Source organism: Hylobates moloch, unplaced genomic scaffold (genome assembly GCF_009828535.3).
Source record: "Hylobates moloch isolate HMO894 unplaced genomic scaffold, HMol_V3 SCAFFOLD_5, whole genome shotgun sequence".
NCBI lineage: Eukaryota > Metazoa > Chordata > Mammalia > Primates > Hylobatidae > Hylobates > Hylobates moloch.
The window spans coordinates 75,030,164-75,051,730 of record NW_026652280.1 but is presented as its reverse complement, the minus strand read 5'-3'; the positions used below and the strand labels follow the sequence as shown (position 1 = coordinate 75,051,730).

General features: G+C 33.7%; 1 protein-coding gene and 1 pseudogene across 1 annotated transcript; both read left to right on the top strand.

The window, feature by feature from the left end:
* Nucleotides 1-12,002: 12,002 nt before the first annotated feature.
* Nucleotides 12,003-12,893, top strand: LOC116468160 (olfactory receptor 8I2-like; annotated as a pseudogene).
* Nucleotides 12,894-17,384: 4,491 nt separating this feature from the next.
* LOC116468158 (olfactory receptor 8H1) lies at nt 17,385-21,175 on the top strand. Its single transcript, XM_032151767.2, has 2 exons — nt 17,385-17,687; nt 18,553-21,175. Exons 1-2 carry the CDS (start codon nt 17,653-17,655, stop codon nt 19,508-19,510), a joined length of 993 nt encoding a protein of 330 aa, XP_032007658.2. The 5' UTR covers nt 17,385-17,652; the 3' UTR covers nt 19,511-21,175.
* The last annotated feature ends 392 nt before the right edge of the window (nt 21,176-21,567 follow it).

Genomic DNA, 21,567 nt, shown 5'->3' with positions numbered 1-21,567 from the left:
GAATACCTTGACCTCTTCAGCACAGCAGGTTTCTAACCTAAAGGCGTCAGAGAACAAAGTCAGTGGCACAATACAAACCCTCACAGTTAGAGCACACAGCCTAGGAGTGATGAGCTGAGCTCATCTTCCAGAGTCAGAGCCAGCTGACTGAACTCATAAGAAAATCAAACATCCCAGGGTATCAAAGATGATTAAAAAGAAAACAAAAGTCCAAAGGACAGTAACTTCAAAATTAAAGGAACAGCAGGCCACATAGGTGAAAAAGAAACAGAAAAGAACTCTGGCAGCTCAAAAAGCCAGAATGGGCTGGGCACAGTGGCTTACATCTGTAATTCTAGCACTTTGGGAGGCTGAGGCAGGTGGATCACCTGAGGCCAGGAGTTTGAGACCAGCATGGCAAACATGGCAAAACCTCATCTCTACTAAAACTACAAAAATTAGCTAGGCATGGTGGCAGGTGCCTGTAATCCCAGCTACTCGGAAGGTTGAGGAAGGAGAATCACTTGAACCTGGGAGGCAAGGTTGCAGTGAGCTGAAATTGTGCCATTGCACTTCAGCCTGGGTAACAGAGGGAGATTCTGTCTTAAAAAGAAAAAAAAAACTGTCTTCTTACCTCCAAATGACCACGCTAGCTTCCCAGCAATGATTCTTAATCAGTAAGAAATGACTGAAATGTCACTCATAGAATTCAGAATATGGATAGGAATGAAGATCATTGAGATTCTGGAGAAAGCTCAAACTCAATCCAAGGCATCTAGGAAATATAATAAAACAATACAGGAGATTAAAGAGGAAATAGCCATTTCAAGAAAGAAGCAAATGTATCTGATAGAGCTGAAAAACTCACTTCAAGAATTTTATAATACAAGTATTAACATGGAATCAACCAAGCTGAGGAAAGAATCTCAGAGCTCAAAAAATGGATCTCCAAAATAACTCCATCAGACAAAATAAATAATAAAGAAGAATGAACAAAGCCTTTGAGAAATAAGGGATTACGTAAAGTGAGCAAATGTATGGCTCACTGGTGTCCCTGAAAGAGAGGGAGAGAAAGCAAGCAACTTGGAATACATATTCGAGGATATTACCCGAGAAAATATCACCCATGTCACTAAAGAGGTCAACATTTAAATTCAGGAAATGCAGAGAACTCATGCTAGATATTATGCAAAACAACCATCCTTGAGACACATAGTCAATTCTCCAAAGTTGACATGGAAGAAAATAATATTAAAGGAAGCTAGACAGAAGGGGCAGGACACCTACAGTGGGAACCCCATAAGGCTAAAGGCAGACCTGTCAGCAGAAACTATACAAGCCGGAAGAGATTGGGGGCCTCTTTTTAGTGTTCTTAAAAGAAACTCCGTTCAAGAATTTCATATTCAGCCAAACTGGGCTTCATAAGCAAAAGATAAGTAAGATGTTTTCAGATGGGCAAATGTTAAGAGAATTTATTACCACCATGCCATCCTTAAAAGAAGTCCTCGAGGGAGTGTTAAACACAGAAATGAAAGACTGTTACTGGCCACACAAAAGCACACTTAAGTACACAGACCATTGATCGACATTGTAAAGCAACTACACAATCAAACCAATGTAATAACCAGATAACAGCATGATAATGGGACATATCAAATTTTCACATATCAATATTAACCTACAATGTAAATGAACTAAATGACCCAATTAGAAGGCATAGAGTGGCAAGTTGGATAAAGAAGCAAGACCCAACTGTATGCTGTGCTCAGGAGACCTATCTCTTGTGCAATGACACCCATAGGTTCAAAGTAAAGGGATGGAGAAAAATCTACCAAGCAAATGGAAAACAAGACAAAACAAAATTGCTATTCTAATTTCAGACCAAAGACTGTAAACCAACAACCATTAAAAAAAGACAAAGAAAGGCACTATGTGGTCCTTAAGGGAGTGCTAAATATGGGTTCAATTCAACAAGAAGACTTAACTATTCTAAATATGTATGTACTAAATGCAGGAGCATCTGGATCTATAAAACATGTTCTTAGAGACCTACAAAGAGAATTAGATAACCCTACAATAATAGTGGGAGAGTCCAACACTCCACTAACAATATTACACACATCACTGAGGCATAAAACTAATAAAGACATTTGGGACCTGAACTAGATACTTGGCTAAATGGGCCTAACAGGCATCTACAGAATGCTCCACCCCACCAAAATAGAATATATCTTATCATCTGCATATGGCACATAATCCTAAATTGACAACGTAATTTGCCATAAAAACAACTCTAAGCAAATTAAAAAAAAAATAAACTCAAATTATACCAGGCATACTGTTGGACCACAGCACAATACAAATTGAAATCAATACTAAGAAGATCACTTAAAACCATATAGTTATGTGGAAATTAAATAATCTGCTCTTGTTTGAATTCTGGGTAAACAATGAAATTAAGGGAGAAATCAAGGAATTCATTGAAATTAATGAGAACAAACATACAACATATCAGAATATCTGGGAAACAGCTAAAATACTGTTAAGAGGAAAGTTTCTTGTTCTAAACACCCAAAGCAAAAAGTTAGAAATATCTCAAATTAACAATCTAATGTCACACTTTGAGGAACTAGAAAAACAAAAGCAAACCAACCTCAAAACTAACAGAAGACAAGTAATAACCAAAATCAGAATTTTGAATTCTGATTTAAATTGAGAATTAAGTGGTCTGAATTAAACTGAGATGTGAAAAGCGATACAAAGGATCAACAAATCCAGAAGTTAGTTATTTAAAAGAATAGATAAGATAGTTCACCAGATAGACTGATACAGAAAAAAAAGAGAACATTTAAATAAACACAATCAGAAATGACAAAGTGGACATCGGCAATGACCCCACGGAATTAAAAAAAACTTTCAGAGACTATTAAAGTCATCTAATATGCATGCAAACTAGAAAACCTAGAAAAAAATTGATAAATTCCTGGAAACATACAACCTGTCAAGATTGACACAGAAGAAATTGAAATCCAGAACAGACCAGTCATGAGTTCAGGAATTGAATCAGTGATAAAAAATCTGGAAAAGCCCAGGAACAGACAAACTCACAGCTAAATTCTACTAGACATATAAAGAAGAACTGGTACCATTTCTACTGAAATCATTCCATAAATAAATAAAAAAATAAATAAATAAACAAATAAATAAATAAGAGAAACTTCTTTGTAGCTCATTTTATGAGGCCAGCATTATTCTGATCTCAAAACATGGCAGAGATACACACACACACACACAGACACACACACATACACACACACACAAAAGAAAATTTAGGCCAATAGCTTTGATGAACATAGATGCAAAAATTCTCAATACTGGCAAACTGGATCCAGCAGCACATCAAAATGCTAATTTATCATGACTGAGTAGGTTTTATCTCTAAAAAGCAATGTGGTTCAACATATGCAAATAAGTAAATGTGATTCATCACATAAACAGACAGAAAATTTTTAAAAAACATAATCATCTCAATAGTTCCAGAAAAGACTTTTGATAAATTCAGCATCACTTCATGTTAAAAAAATCCTCAACAAACTAAGCATTGAAGGAACATATCTCAAAATAATAAGAGCCATCAATGAAAATCTCACACCAACATCATACTGAATGGATAAAAACTGGAAGCATTCACCCCGAGAACTGGAAGTGGACAAGGATGCCCACTCTCATTACTCCTATTCAACTAGTACTGGAAGTCCTAGCCAGAGCAATCAGGGCAGAGAAAGAAATGGCAGAGATCCAAATGGGAAGAGAGGAAGTCAAAATATCTATGTTTGCAGATGATATAATTTTATACCTAGAATATCGCGTAGCCTCTGCCCCAAAACTCCTAGATTTGATAAACAACTTCAGCAAAGTTTCAGGGTACAAAATAAATGTAAAATAATCGTGGTATTTCTATACATCAGCAATGTCCAAACTGAGATTTTATGATGAAGACTCCAAAAGCAATCACAACAAAAACAAAAATTGACAAATGGGGCCTAATTAAACTGAAGAGCTCTGCACAGCAAAGGAAACTTTCAGCAGAGTAACCAGACAACCTGTAACAGAATGGGAGAAAATATTTACAAACTATGCAACCAACAAAGGTCAATATCCAGAGTTTATAAGGAACTTAAATAAATTTTCAAGCAAAAAACAACCCCATTATAAAGTGGTCAAAGGACATGAACAGGCATTTTTTAAAGAAGACAGACACTTGGCTAACATAAAAAATGCTCAACATCACTCATCATTAGAGAAATACAAATCAAAACCACAGGAAGATACCATCTCACATCAGTTAGCATGACTATTATTGAAAAGTCAAAAATTAACAAATCTTAGTGAGATTGTGGAGGGAAAGGAATGTTTATACACTGCTTGTAGCAAAGTGAATTAGTTCAGCCATTGTTGAAAGCAGTTTGGCGATTTCTGAGAAAAACTTTAAATACTCACCATTCAACTCAGCAATCCCATTATTAAGTATATGCCCGGAAGAGGTACGAACCTTTCTACCGTAAAGGCATATGTGTGCATATATATATATATATATGTATTCATTGTACCACTATTTATAATAGCAAAGACATGGAAAAAACCTAAATGCCCATCAATGCTAGACTGCATAAAGAAAATGTGGTATATACACACCATGAAATACTATACAGCCATAAAAAAGAATGACATTGTGTCCTTTGCAGCAATATGGATGGAGCTGGAGGGCATTATCCTAAGTGAATTATCACAGGATTAGAAAACCGAACACCGCATGGTCTCACTTGTAAGTGGAAGCTAAACACTGAGTACGTGTGGACACAAAGAAGGGAAAAACAGACACCGGCATACTTGAGAGTGGAGGGTGGAGGAAGGGTGAGGAGTGAAAATGTAGCAATCAGGTGCTATAATTATTACCTGGGTAACAAAATAATCTGTACACAACCCCAGTGGCATGCAATTTATCTATATAGCAAATCTGCACATACACCTCTGAACCTAAAATAAAAGTCAAAAACTATAAAAATAGGCCAGGCGTGGTGGCTCATGCCTGTAATCCCAGCACTTTGGGAGGCCAAGGTGGGCAGATCATGAGGTCAAGAGATCGAGACCATCCTGGCCAACCTGCTGAAACCCCATCTCTAGTAAAAACACAAAAGTCAGCTGAGTGTGGTGGCGCACACCTGTAATCCCAGCTACTTGGGAGGCTGAGGCAGGAGAATCACTTGAAGCCAAGAGGCAGAGGTTGCAGTGAGCCAAGATCACGCCATTGCTTTCCAGTCTGGGCAACAAGAGAAAAACTCCATCTCAAAAAAAAATGTAAAAATAAAAAGTAAATTCATGTACTAATGACAAATGCTCCAGAATATCTGATATCAAAACTGACAGATAAGAAAGGTAAAAACATAATTTAATTTGGAATTTTAATGTCAGTCTTAATAATTGACAGAGCAAATAAAGAAGAAAAGAGCAATATTTTAGAAGACTAGAACAGCACTCTTCTCCAGCTTGAGCTGATTAAAATCAATAAACCAATTATTAATCACACAATATTAAATAACAGTTGTTCACATAGGCTTTCTCAAAATTGGCACTATTAACATTCTGGACTGGATAAGATTTTTTGTGAGAGGCTATCTTGTGAAGATTAGATTATTTTGCAGCTTAAGTAACATCTACCTTCTAGATAGCAAAAATGTTTGTTCACACCACCTCATTATCAGAAAATCAACAATATATGCAGACATTGCCAAAGGTCTTCTAGTGGGAAATCTCACTCCTAGTCAAAACCACTAGTTTAAAGTTTATTGTAATTTAATTGGAAAATATTTAACTTAATTGGAATATATTATTTAAATTTAAATTTAAATAGTTTGTTAAACTACTTTTATCAATATGTCCATCATTTTGTTTAGAATATCTTCCCTACAATATAGTACTTATTCTCAGAGTTCAAAAGAAAGACTTTCACCTCTCAAAAGATTTTCATGATAATGTCTTTGAGAAAATTGAGCTCCTTCCTCCATTCTTCTATCCTTACACATTGCGTTGTAAAAATGAATTGCAATTTTTTGTTTTCACTTTCAACCCCTCTTTTGATCTGTTTGTTTCTGTAAGGAAATGACTGTATATTATTTAACCATGCTCCCAAGGTTACTAGGAAAGTGACTGTCACATAATAAGTGCTCAATTTTTATTAGTTTAACGAATTGGGAAGTTAATTATTTCATAGAATTGTTTTTTACCTATCACATATTTGCATATTCGATATTGAAAAGTAAATAGATAAAAAAATAAATTAGATATTTTTCAAACTATATTACAGTTATAAAAAAGCTACACTTTTTAAATAAGGCTTTCAATAACAAAGAGATTGTGATATAAATAGTAAATAAAAATATCTAATTAAATAATCTTTGATTTATCAAGTTCCATTAAATGTGGAGCTTGATACGATATAAATAGTAACTGTAGACAAAGCTATGAAACTGATGGTCGGGGACTATGTTCACAGAAATAAACATTTGTCCAACCACTCTAAAATGCCTCACAGTAGTGTGTCATGAAAAGTCATAGTTTTAGTGCCACAATAGTACTTCTAGTTCTTTAGTTGAAGAAGATAAATCCACACATATTTTGCATTAAAAAACATGTTAAAGACCAGATGCGGTGGCTCATGCCTATAATCCCAGCACTTTGGGAGGCCGAGGCAGGCAGACCACCTGAGGTCAGGAGTGCGAGAGCAGCCTGGCCAACATGGTGAAACCCCGTCTCTACTAAGAATACAAAAATTAGCCGGTCATGGTGGCTGATGCTGTAATCCCAGCTACCCAGGAGGCTGAGGCAGGAGAATCGCTGGAACCTGGGAGGCAGAGGCTGCAGTGAGCCGAGACTGCGCCACTGTACTCCAGTCTGGGCGACAGAGCAAGACTCCATCTCAAAAAACAAAAAACATGTTAAAACTATGATTAATGGAGATACCCAACAGTAGAGAAAATAGTTTAATAAATGGGGATGTATAAACATGATAGATTATTATAAAATCACTTGTATTACCAATGTAGGATAAATATGTATAATACATATCATATCCTCAATATCATTCTAAATGTTTCATATATAATATTTAATTGAATATTCATAGACACATGAGGCAGGTATAGTATTGTCACTTTGCAAACATGGACACTGACGATATGAGAGCTTAAGAAACTTTCACATGTTCACAAAGTAAGTATACAATGTTTCTAGACACAAATTCAGAATTATGGCTTACAAATATAAACATTTTTTACTATAGCATAAAGTCTTTATTTGAAAAGTTATAATTGCAAAATATTGAGAATGTGAAAATATTCAAAACGTGTGAATCCTTATTAAAGGGAAAATATAAGTACACATATAATAATAGTATTATATCGTTCAGATCCTGTTTTCTGAATGCCATAGTCTCAGAAAAGCAAGAATCCTTGGAGAAGTGGTTAATTTTAGAGCTGAATCCAGGAAAATACAAGGTGACTTGGAACACTTTGTGCTGCTAGAGTGTAAGGAGTGAAAAGAAAACAATGACAAAAAGAATTTTAAAAGACAGGGACATGTTCAAAGAGCAAAGAGCCCAGGAGCCAATTTGATGATGATTCTATTAGCAAAGCTAGAAAGATTTGAGCAACAGAATAAATGATGTCAGTATGAGATAATAACACAAAGAGTAAAATAATTATGAGTGCGTATTGATTTAAATAGAAGACAATAAATAAATATATAGGGAAGAAATAACAACTCTTCCTTACAGAATAATTCCAGTATATAGAAAGAGTAAGAGAAATAGTAAATTTCTACCAAAATTACGCAGTAATAATTGCTACAAGCAGCACACATTGATGAATGGTAAAAAGTAGTCATGGAATATTTACATAGTCTAAATTAGCTTTCCCCCAATAAATATTTAGTAAATACAAAGAAAGAATTATACTTCTACAATAAAAAAGTGCAGCACACACTACTTTAAGTGATCAAGTTTAATATCACTAATAATATCACCTATCAACACATATACCCTGTGATAAAATGGAAAATGGTATACAGATTGCCTCTCTGGAACTATTCCCAATCATGAAAAACCTCAATTTAATCAGTAGAAAACATCAGGCAAAGTTTAACTGAAGGATAGCCTATAAAATATATGACAGGTACTAAAAAAGTATCACAGTCATGAAAGAAAAGAAAAAACAGAACAGGAACAGACTCCAATAGACTAAGGAGACATGACACTAACCACAACATGGCATCCTGGATTGGATCCTGGAAGAGAAAATAGGACTTCAGTGGAAAACTTGGTGAGATTTAGTAAGTCTGTAGTTTAACTACTATTATTTTATCACTATACACTTCTTAAGTATTAATGTTCACCCTATGATTAAGTTAACATTAGTAAAGCTAGAATAGTTAATGAAAAGTTAAAAAGAGTTGATTGACAGAAATCAAAATAGATGTGTAGGAAGTTGTAAATTCAGTTAATCAAGTAGCTATTAAATGTCTATTTGTCCTGTAATATGGTCAACAATAGCCCCTATAGCAATTGTGTATTTGTGACCACTGTACATATTAGTTCACCAAATATCAGAATATTGAATAGCTGAGACAAAATTTGAATCTTGAGACAATTAACTCTAGGTAGTGTGAAAGGAGAAATAATATCATTTTCATAGTTGTAGTCCTACAAAAAGCATAGTGCCTGCCATCTAATAGCTGTTTAATCAATTTGTGTTGAACAAACAAGTAAAAGTAGATGAAAAGTTGAGACTGAAGGTGAACAGCCCAATTCTTTCAAAGTATTATTTTATCAAATTGCACACTTAGTGGGGGAAAAATTACTGTAGTCTCTCTTTATCCTCAAAGAATCTACAACCCCAATGGATACCTGAAATTTCAGATACTACCTAACTTGATATATACTTTTTTTCTATACATACATATTTGTGATAAAGATTAACTTGTAAATTAGACACAGTAAAAGATTAACAATAACCACTAATAAAACGGAACCATTTTAACAATACTCAGAAATGCACAATTTAAAAACCTCTAATTTGTCTATTTCTGGAATTTTCTATTGAATATTTTTAGACTCATTGACCAAGGGTAAATGAAACAACAGAAAGTAAAATCACAAAAAATGGGGGACTATTGTATACCATTTATTTTGTCCTAATATCTGATAATATTATCAGTGAGTGATATGGCACATCTATAATAGATTTTATTACTTTTTTAAAACCTCTAATGTGACAGGTAACATTAGAGATGGTTTCTGTTGCTAGGAAAAATGTATTATTTTTCTTTTCCCCATGAAAATATCTGTCTTGTTTCATTATGTAACAGTAAGAAGAGATTTGTTAAAGGATGCAAAATTACAGCTTGAGAAGAGGAATGTGTGCTACTGTTCCGTACTACTGTACAATGACTACAGTTAACAATATCATATTATGTAGGTTCAAACAGCTAGATGGAGGATATCGAACATTCCCAACACGAAGAAATGATGAATGTTTGAGATGATAGATATGTATGACCTGATCACTACACATTATGTTTTAGAACATTACTATGTACTCCATAAATATAAACAGTTATTACTTGTCAATTAAAATGAAGCTCCCCTTTAAAAACAAGAAATAAGAAGAATGTAATGATCACAGCAGAAAATAATCTAATTAGACAAGTCTGAGAGATCCTTCCAAGCTAGTATTTGCCAAAGTATAATCCATGTAATGTGGGGCATTTTAAAAAATTTAATTTTATGGGTCAATACCAAACCTAATAAACCAGAATCTGTATAGTAGCATAGGCTAGGAAGCTGCTCTGAAACAAACAAAAATAAATGATAATAATGTGAATACAATTGTGAGAAATATTGTATTTACTCATAAATTGATCATTAAATGGAAAGCATGAGTTTGATTTGTACCGTAGGTTTCTTGTTCATTTTCTTAGATGGCATACTTATTATCAGCCAATGATATTATGTATATACCATTAAGCACAATTAAAAATAACTGCCTGAGTTAAAAGTAAACACATCTATGACTGTTGACAGGGACGGTAATGTAATTTCAACACATATTAACAGTATTAAGTCAATGAGTAGGAAAGCTTACTTCTGTTTCATAAGAGGGTTATCTGGGAAACGGTGGTTATCTGAGATACCCTAACATCATATGTCACCTTTATTTTCATAATGATTTAATGTTTCATAAATGTTTCATGTATACATCTACCAATAACATGTAAATAACATGATTTTTAAAGCTACATCAATTGAATTTTTAAATAATATCTGCTGTTATTTAACTGAATACACAAAAATAAAGATTATACATTTCCAAACACTTCTATTGGAGATATACCCCAGACAAATTAAGAAGAGACCCTAGAGTACAATTAAGATAGGAATCTCAAGAGATTAAAGATGATAATTGTCTAACCTCTTTATTAGGTGAGTTTAAGTGTTTGAGGAAGAGTTGCAGGTATAAGAATACTGCTTAACGTACGAGATTTCAGAAGAAAATCTTTTGTCATGGGATTGCTTTAGAAATACGCTAAGATCAAAACTAATTCTAAATAAGAATCTGGACTTGAGCAAAAAATATAAACTTTCAATTCTCAAGAATACACACAAAAACAAGTTAACAAGTTAATTTGGCTCTTATTTCTATCCTATCCATGGAAGATAATATATATAATACCCAGTATTATCATCAAAACCCCCAGTATTTTTTCATCAACATCATAATATTTAGGGTCCATTATATAGGAAATGGAGCTCTATGCTAAATAACTACAATGACAACAACAACAGATCCAAGTCATTATGTTGACAATTCATGGGATTCAGAATTATAGATGAGGCAAATATGACAAACCTGAAAATAAATGGAAGATAGCTGAAAAAAAGATGTTTCATTTGGGTGATTGAATCCCAGGCATATCTAATTTTATTACCTTTTTTCCCCTAAAATTTGCATGTCTGCCTGCCTGTGAGTATTATTTGCATGTTTCTCACATCGAGAAACTTTTTATTTTTTAATGTCTGTGTCTTCTATCAGGCTTTAAGAAAAATGCCCTTCATGACGAGCAAGACATTTGGTCTCACCTCACCCAAAGAGAGAAAGAATATATGATAGGAGAAAAAAGTATAAGAACTTTTAGCATTAATATATCAAGTGAGCAGGATGCGTCTAGTTTTCTCTTTTCTATTTTTTTCTTAACAAAATCTAAAAAGCTTTATAGAGTCCAAGGAAATATCAGCTATGTCCATCTAAGATTTTATTAAGCTCCTAAAATAATCCTGTGAAGTAGTTGTTAGATGTTAAGAAAATAAGACTGCAACACCAAGGAATTATTAAGTTCACAAATTGTAGAACTTCCTTTTCTAAATGGGTTTTATATTTTTTCTAAGAGTATCATATAATTAATTTCATTAGATAAATTGCTGAGTATCATACAATTAATTTCGTTAGATAAATTGCCAATTAACTTCATTAGATAAATTGCTATATGTGTTAGACAAAATTAATTTCATTAGATAAATTACTGTATTCATTAGATAAAATTAATTTCATCAGATAAATTGGAATATTCATTAGATACAATTATTTTCATTAAATTGCAAGACCCAGTGATAGACTGGAGGAGAGAATGGTACATCTCAGGAGGAATCTTTCCTCCTAGACATCCTTCCAGACACGTTTTTTAGTCCAAAAAACTGTGAACTTTTTTTAAATTAATGTCTGTCAGTTTGTAAAAAATAAAAATTATGCATAAATCCCTAACTAATTTGAAATCCTAAATTTTACTTTCCATTTGTAACTCTTTCACTGTTGGAGTCTGAGTCAAATTTGATTATAGGGCCTTTAGATTTGAATCCTTCTCTAACTTTCCTTGTTGTTATTCAGCAGGTAAGTCAAAGGCCTGAGTTGATATAAACGGCTGACAACAATTTCACTGAGGTGATTGCCTTCATCCTCTCTGGATTTGCAAATCACCCTGAATTACAAGTCAGTCTTTTCTTGATGTTTCTCTTCATTTATCTATTCACTGTTTTGGGAAACCTGGAACTGATTATGTTAATCATAATGGATTCTCAGCTTCATACTCCTATGTGCTTTTTCCTGAGCAATTTAGCATTCATTGACATATTTTACTCCTCTACTGTAACACCTAAGGCATTGGTGAATTTCCAATCCAATCAGAGATCCATCTCCTTTGTTGGCTGCTTTGTTCAAATGTACTTTCTTATTGGAGTGGTGTGTAGTGTTTTCTTCTGGGATCAATTGCCTATGATCGCTATGTAGCAAACTGGAATCCCTTATTCAGTAGTCATGTCTTAGAAAGTGTGCAACTGGCTGGGAGTAATGCCATATGCGATAGGTTTCACAAATTCTCTGATATCTGTCTGTGTGATAAGTGGTTTGGCGTTCTGTGATTCCAGCATCAATCATTTTTTTCTGTGACACCACAGTTCTTTTAGCACTGTCCTGTGTAGATGCATACAGCACAGACATGGTGAGCTTTGTCTTAGCTGGATTCACTCTTCTTAGCTCTCTCATTATCACAGTCACTTATATCGCCATCATCTCAGCCATCCTGAAGAACCAGTTGGCAGTAGGAAGGCAGAAGTCCTTCTCCACCTGCACATCCCACCTCACAGTTTAACTATCTTCTATGGGTCCCTGATTTTCATCTATTTGCAACCGGATAAAGCATCATCCCTGATCCACGCACAGTTGGCATTTGTATTCTACATGACTGTCATTCCCATGCTGAATCCACTCATCTAGAGTCTGAGGAACAAAGATGTTAAAAATGCTCTTTGAGAGTCATACATAGAAAACATTTTCCATGACAAATTTATGTATGTTACAATTAAAACAAACGTGGATGGCTTCAGGAATTCAATTATGCCCACAACTAGGAAAATAGTAGAGTAACCTCAAAAAGCATAACACAAACTAAATGATAACTTAGAGTCTTGCAGTTTGTAAGTTGAATTATTACTTAATTACATGGACCACTAACTCACTGTATTTGGAGGTCAGTTCAGCATATAAATTATTCAGACATAGACATGTACAAGGAAATAAGAGGCATCCGAACATTCATATGTGAGTATGCTATCACACTGAAACAGGTTCAAAATTATTACATTGAGAATATGCGATTTTTGCCATTCTGTGCCCAGCTTATATCACGTAACTGGATTGTTCGTATTAGCCTGGTACAAAAGTAATGGCAGTTTTCGTCATAACAAAACAAAACAAAACAAACAAAAAAACAAACGGCAAAAACGCCATTACTTTTTTTTTTTTTTTTTTTTTTTTTTTTTTTTGAGATGGAGTCTTGCTCTGTCACCCAGGCTGGAGTGCAGTGATGCAATCTCGGCTCACTGCAAGCTCCGCCTCCCAGGTTCGTGCCATTCTCCTGCCTCAGCCTTCGGAGTAGCTGGGACTACAGGCGCCCGCCACCACGCCCGGCTAATTTTTTTTTTGTATTCTTAGTAGAGACGGGGTTTCACCATGTTAGCCAGGATGGTCTTGAGCTCCTAACCTCATGATCCACCAGCCTCGGCCTCCCAAAGTGCTGGGATCACAGGTGTGAGCCACCACGCCCGGCCACAAAAACTGCCATTACTTTTGCACCAACATGATAAGTCTATGGATAAGGGCTTAGAAGAAGGATAAAGCATTCTCCAAGATGTGCTTATTTCACATTGCATGCCTGTATCAGAACATCACATGTACCCCATAGATATACACATTTACTATGGACCCATAAAAAACTAAAAATTAAAATTTTTTTTAAAACTAAAAAAAAATCAAATTGACAATATAATTTGACATTCTGTTTTCTCAGCTATTGGCAACTTGAGAGTAGAAAAATGGAAGATGAAAGAATAAGAACAGTTACATTTTGCTAAAAATATTAAATGACAGCTGATCACCTGGAATCAAAGAGTACAGAACTAAACAAACAAAAAATAAAAATAACAAAGCAAATATTAGCCACAATGAAAAATAAAACATTGAAATAATTTCAGTGCAATCACTAATGGAACAACAGATACCAGGCAGTATAGAGAAATCTCTTGATAATATGGAGTCATTTGCCCCTAACAGATGAGTTCTTGATCATATATGTATGAACACAATTTTAGATTACATAGAAAAGTGCTCTGTTTATGGCATATATATTCTATAAAAAAAGGAGAGTTTAATTTATCATTAACTGTAGATGTCTCATTAGTGGTAGCATAATTCCTAGAATATTTTGGGTATATACAGAGATTCTTGCATCTCCAAATCAAATGGAAAAACTTTGCTAATTCTACAGCATTAAAGGAAGAAAATGTGTGTGTATTGTTCATGTGTGTGGTGTGGGATAGGTGGTGCTTTCCTTGAAAAGAGACTGAAACCTGATTTAATGAACTCTCCCAGGTGTTGTTAGAAGATAACCATTGAAAATGTTTTATCAGTACCGGCCTGGCCAACATTGTGAAAACCAGTCTTTACCAAAAATATATAAAAATTAGCCAGATGTGGTGGCACACACCTGTAGTCCTAGCTATTAGGGAGGCCAAAGCAGAAGAATCGCTTGAACCCAGAGGCAGAGGCTGCAGTGAGCCAAGATCATACCACTGCACTTCAGCCTGGGCAACAGAGTGACACTTCATCTCTAAAAATAAATAAATAAAAATCAATCAATCAATATTTGTAAGATAAAAATAATTTTAACTCAAAATTTTAAAAAATTAGAATTATAGTTTTATTAAGATTTTAATAATGATTAAGCACAACTGAGATTAATCTTAGTCAAATAAGAAATAAAAATATTAACTTTACACTATTTTCATAATATGCCACAATAGGAATAATTCAGATCACTATATATAAGTGAAAAGTGACACCCAGATGAATAATGCAAATATTAAATTCTGGTATTATTAAACAGGTAACCATAAGAAAATACTTTCACTAGGTATTTTTCAATTGTAAAAGTATGCAACCTGTAGAGGAAATAAAATAATAACACAAAAATAACTAAAATAACTAATGAATAAGCAAGTTCGTATTTGAACAAAATTTATCAAAAAAAGGTCATTTTTTTTATTGAGTCAAAGACGAAAGACAAAGAAAACAATAGTAAACATAATCCAGAAGAGAGAGAGAGAATAGAAGGGGCATAAGTAACATGGTTTAATTTCTTAGAACTAGGTTTTCAGGTAATAGGGGAGGGACAGGCTGTACCATTTTGTACACTTCACAATTTTAGAAATATTTTATCACCATGACATGTGTAAGAACTTGTAATTACTTTATCTTCTTCAATCTGTGTCAAGAAGATAATAAATGTGCATTTTATACAGGGCAAAAAAAAACCAAAACATAATGACTTAAGGCCAGGCACAGTGGTTCACACCTGTAATCCCAGAACTTTGAGAGACCAAGGCAGGAACATCACTTGAGCCCAGGAGTTCGGGACAAGCCTTTGCAACTTAGTGAGACCCTGTCTCTACAAAAAATAAGCCCAGCCTGGTAGTGAGCACCTGTAGTCCCAGATACTTGGAAGGCTGAGGCAGGAGGATTGCTTGAGCCCAGGAGGTGGACGTTGCAATGAGTCAAGATAGCACAACTGCACTCCAGCCTGGGCAACAAAGCGAGACTCTGTCTCTAAATAAATAAATAACAACAAAAATAAAATATAATTACCTAGAGCATTGCACTGTATATCATTTAAATTGAGAGATTTAAAATCTCTGATCATAATTAGGCTTTTGCCATAATACAATAAATTGTAAAATAACTTTCTTGCCATTATAAACAACTCTGAACCTGAACAAAATAGTTTTTAATGTTAGAAAAAACATGAGCAAGAAAATCCCTTGTTCATGGCAACTTTGCAATCACCAAGTCTATTGAGGTGGCCTTGACATAAAAAGTCACTTTTTGCCTCTTATTTGGCTTAACTCTAATGATACCTATTGTCAAAGGGTGTGATTCTGGCTTTCTAATCTCCAAATTAGCCTGTCTCAGGATCACTAAATTTCCGATGAACAGAATTGCTCTTCCAAAAGCTCATTGAATGTACGATAAATACATACAGAAGTAGCTGCTTTATACATAGCAATAAATTATCTCCTGAAATTCTAGATTATGGGCATGCTTCCTTCTAGACTCACTTTCAAATTTACATGAAAATTGATTTTATTATCATGACTTAACACAAAATCACATTAATATTTTACTCTGATTCACACTGTGTTTTCTTTCAGACTCTTTCTTTGCTTCCCCATCTTGGGCAAATAGTTCTCAGTACAATATTTCAGCTCAATTTTTATATTTTAACTTTTAACCCATATTTAAGAAAAAAATTGATCTGATTATATATGGAGGAAGTAAGTTTTAAGCAACTAAATTAATTATAAAATGTTTAGTCTCAGGGTTGATTTTGTATTTCTGCTCTCACTTTTATTTCTTAAAAATTTAAAAAGTACATGAAAATAGCAAAACATATTGCACAAATATTTCATGTAGATGAATTAGGTGACACTGCCAAACCAGAATAAATAACCTGCATCACTTTTTTGGTAATGCTTTAAAATGTCTATTTATCAGCTGGTAAGCACTTAGTTAACTTAGTAAGTTATCCCCAGGGCACTAGCCTATACCTGAACCATAGAATTGTAAGGTTTATAAAAGGTTAATGTAACATAGTTCATGGCATCGGAAAAAATTTTGGTTATCAAATGATGAAAATACATTGAATATATAGTGTTATTATGCAACCTATGCATACATGTACAAATAGGAATTAAGTGCACAAAAGAAAATAATTAGTAAAAGTTATACTGTTTACAAAATGTGAACAGTTTAGACTTATTTTCATTTTCTTTTTTGAATTTTGTTATATTCTGATTCTTTTCTAATTAACATGTTTACTTCTATGATAGTATCATACATTTAAATATACAAAATTTTAATTGAAAAAATGTATTATTCCATCTTTGATGGTGTCAGTCATAGAATAATTATTTTTCCGGAAATGGCTTCTCCAGCACCCCAGTAAAATATTGAGAACATCATAAGAAAAGACCAATCCATAATTTCCTTCATTTATGTGGCTTGTAAGGTAAAAAGGAAAACCTTTGCTCAAAATCTATCATGGCTGCATTTATTCTTTGCACCTTTATCCTTGGAAACATACCAAGCAATTCTTCATTGGTAATTGGTCCACAGGGACTACAAAAAGGTGCATTATCATCAGCCCCTCATATGTGAGATACTCTGGAGTTATCAGAGTGAGAGGTAAAGAATAATCTCCCGATTGTCACAGGGGCTCCCAGGGTTCTTTTGACACACTGCTTCCTGGTAATCTTTCCATTTGACCAGGACCTAAAAGAAATTTCTAGGTTGTTTTTTTGACACAGAATAAAACAAAATGAATGCACAAAAATGTAAAAACAACTTATCTCAAGGAAAAAAATTTTATATCAGAGAAAATTTTATCTCCTTAAATGCCTTTCATATTTTATTTATAAGAAAAATTGAGGTTGACAAATTTCTAGACAGATAATATGAGATGAAAGCTTTTTCACCAACTTTGGCTCTGACACGGTAAGTATTATTCTCAAAATTGGAAGATTTTATTTCGGATGAAATTAATTCAGGACTTTATCATAAGAATATACATATACATATCATCTAGTCCTTACCCTGATTAATGTAGGGGTTTGTAAAAAGAGAAATGTAGAGTTGATGGAATCGGAGTCTACAAGCAAGGTATATATTTTGATCGTATAATTTTGGGAAGAAATTTGATTTTGATTGGTTAAGTTACTAAAACATCGTATTTTTATAAATTAATACTATATATGGTCTATAATTTTGATGTATCCTACTAAAATCCTTAAGGGTGAAATTTATTTAAAATTACCATTAAATAATATTAGAAACAAAGCGGCAGTAAATAATCTATTAAAAACTGTTTCCTCTCATTGTTTATTACATGTTTAGCTCTTTCTCAAGTTTTCTGAAATTATTTATAAACAGGAGTATAGTATTATAAGCCTTCTCTCTGAAGTCAACATATGTTGGCAGAATCAGTGTCAACATTTAATTGTTCTTACTTTGGATAAGTTACTCAAATCTTCCATACTCTTTTTTTCTCATCTGAAATATGTGGATAATAGTAGCATCTATGGTATAGTATTTTCTTGTGGATTAAATGTATTAATAAAGGAAGGCATTCAGAACAAGGTCAGGTTCATTCTAATTATGCAATATGTTACATTTTATTATATCACATCTAAATGTTAATTTACACTTTTATCTACATTGGCAATATAATTCCGTTTTTAGGTCACATTCTATAAATGTATTAGCAATTTATAGAAACACTAAACGAATTAAATGCTAGGTTATTGTATAAACAGAAACCTTTTGAAGTCACTCCTGTTAAGCATCAACTTTGATTTCTCAGCAGTTTAAAGCAATTGAACATGATAGGTAGAAGAAATAACACAAATGTGGCTGACTTCATCCTTACGGGACTGTCAGATTCTGAAGAGGTCCAGATGGCCCTCTTTATGCTGTTTCTCCTGATATACCTAACTACTATGCTGGGGAATGTGGGGATGATATTGATAATCCGCCTGGACCTCCAGCTTCACACTCCCATGTATTTTTTCCTCACTCACTTGTCATTTATTGACCTCAGTTACTCAACTGTCATCACACCTAAAACCTTAGTGAACTTACTGACTTCCAACCATATTTCCTTCACGGGCTGCTTTGCCCAGATGTTCTTTTTTGTCTTCTTGGGAGCTGCTGAATGTTTTCTTCTCTCATCAATGGCCTGTGATCGCTATGTAGCTATCTGCAGTCCTCTACATTACCCAGTTACTATGTCCAAAAGGCTGTGTCATGCTCTTGTCACTGGGCCCTATGTGATTAGCTTCATCAACTCCTTTGTCAACGTGGTTTGGATGAGCAGACTGCATTTCTGCGACTCAAATGTAGTTCGTCACTTTTTCTGCGACACGTCTCCAATTTTAGCTCTGTCCTGCACGGACACATATGACATTGAAATCATGATATACATTTTAGCTGGTTCCACCCTGATGGTGTCCCTTATCACAATATCTGCATCCTATATGTCCATTCTTTCTACCATCCTGAAAATTAATTCCACTTCAGGAAAGCAGAAAGCTTTCTCTACTTGTGCCTCTCATCTCTTGGGAGTCACCATCTTTTATGGCACTCTGATTTTTACTTATTTAAAACCAAGGAAGTCTTATTCTTTGGGAAAGGATCAAGTGGTTTCTGTTTTTTATACTATTGTGATTCCCATGCTGAATCCACTCATTTATAGTCTTAGAAACAAAGAAGTGAAAAATGCTCTCATTAGAGTCATGCAGAGAAGACAGGACTCCAGGTAATTAAAACAGCAGGAATGCTGAACATTTAAACTCATCTTTTCTTTCTTTTCTATTTGGTATTTTCTTGGTCTCTCTATAAAAACAATTGAATCCTTTATGTTTGCATTTCTGTTGTGCTAACCTTTGCTTGACTAAACATGATCTTGAACATTTCAAAGTGTATGTTTTCAGAAATCCAGATTGCAATTAGAAATCATAATATGTGTTGGCTGGGCGCGGTGGCTCATGCCTATAATCCCAGCACTCCGGGAGGCCGAGGAGGGCGGATCACATGAGGTCAGAAGTTCAAGACCTGCCTGGCCATGGTGAAATGCCCTCTCTAGTAAAAATACAAAAAATTAGCCGGGTGTGGTTGTGCATGCCTGTAATCCCAGCTACTTGGGAGGCTGAGGTAGGAGAATCGCTTGAATCTGGGAGGCAGAGGTTGCAGTGAGCTGAGATCGTGCCATTGGACTCCAGCCTGGGCAACAAGAGCGAAACTCCGTCTCAAAACAATAAATAAATAAATAAATAGATAAATAATAATAATAATATGTGTGTCATATTTACAGTCTAAATATATGTTTTTAAAAGCAACTGATGTGGAAAATAAGAAAATATGGTTGTCCTTCAAAATTAGATTTTACAAATTCCTATGCATACTTCAGCTGTAGGTAAATTTGTTATGGAAAACAAAGATTTGGGTCACAATGATAACAGTTTCAGAAGTTATTTCATTTATTATATGGGGCAGAATTATAATAGAGTCTTTAGGAGTACTATTTTGAAATAAAGTTTTCCAAGAGTTAGATTCTAAATATGCTACATTTTCGGCTATACAACCCAGAATATGTTACCTAAAATTTAAAACTCTCTTTCCTTAAGTGCACAAGATAAATAATAACTCCAAATTTGATCAGAGAGTAGTTATAAAGTGTTTAAGGTGACAATAATCAATGCTGCCTATTCTCATTAGAAGACTTGCATTCCAGCACAGTGCCTTTTGTGAAGGATGTTCACTTGTGTTTTAAAAATTACTTTTGGTTAATTTAATTTACAGACACACAAGCAACTAAAAAGGAAACAAAAATATCAGTAGTTCACAATTTGGAGTTTAGGAAATAAAATATTTCAACAAAGTTAAGTTATAATAAAATGGCACATATTGTTAGAGAAAATTTGAAAAATATTATAAAGTATTATGGAAAATAGAAACCCTCAAAATAATGAGTTTTGGCTATTTTGCTTATGACGTAGCCATTCTTTTGTTTCTTTATTTTTCTAATAAGCTTGTTTTCAGTTTAAGAAAAACAAATATCGAGTTTTGTGCATGTTCTTCTAGATCAATAGTTTTGAATATGTGCATGTATATAACATACATAAACTACATTTCTATCACTTTCTGTGTACTAGTTTTCAGCTTTCTGTATCCATTTACAAGTTTAATATTGGATAATCTCTTTGTCATTGACAACTCTAATAAAAATTTTTTCTTGATACATGGGCAAAATCAAGACTCATTTCACAATGTTTTGCACTTGAAATAAGAACTCACCACATTAAAAATCTACATGCAGTGATATCTCTTTTGCGTGCTAAACATTTGAAAACTTGACTTCTGTAAAGTGTCAAACTGTTTCTTTGTTAAAATTCTGTGTGTTTTTAAAAATCATTGCCTTGCTCCTGATGTCTACAAGTTTTAGTTTTAAAAATAAATCCTTGAATTAAATGCTTTATTCATTGGTTTTACATTTCTTAATACAGAAAAGTTGTAAATCAAAGAACTGACGATGAATTCAGATGTTGTGACATCTCATAAACTTTAGTCAGGTAGAGTGACAAAACGTCTTTTATTTTCAAATTTTTCTCTTACGTATTCTGGAATCACAGTATTGTTTTTCTGTGCTATTTAAAGTTTATTTTAGAAGCTATTTTCCATTTTCCAAGTATTTGATTTTTTATTTAAATTATTGTAACAGTTACTAGATTGTTTTCATTTAAGCAATTTTTTTTACCTTTTGAAATTTTTCTTTGTAAAATTGTATTTGATTTTTAAGTGCTTTATGAATGTTTAAAAT

Excerpts from the sequence above, each read along its gene's own strand:
- LOC116468158 (XM_032151767.2), top strand. The coding sequence starts at position 17,653 with ATGAAAGCTTTTTCACCAACTTTGGCTCTGACACG. Across the intron at positions 17,688-18,552 it reads CCAACTTTGGCTCTGACACG|CAGTTTAAAGCAATTGAACA; the intron begins GTAAGTATTATT and ends TTGATTTCTCAG.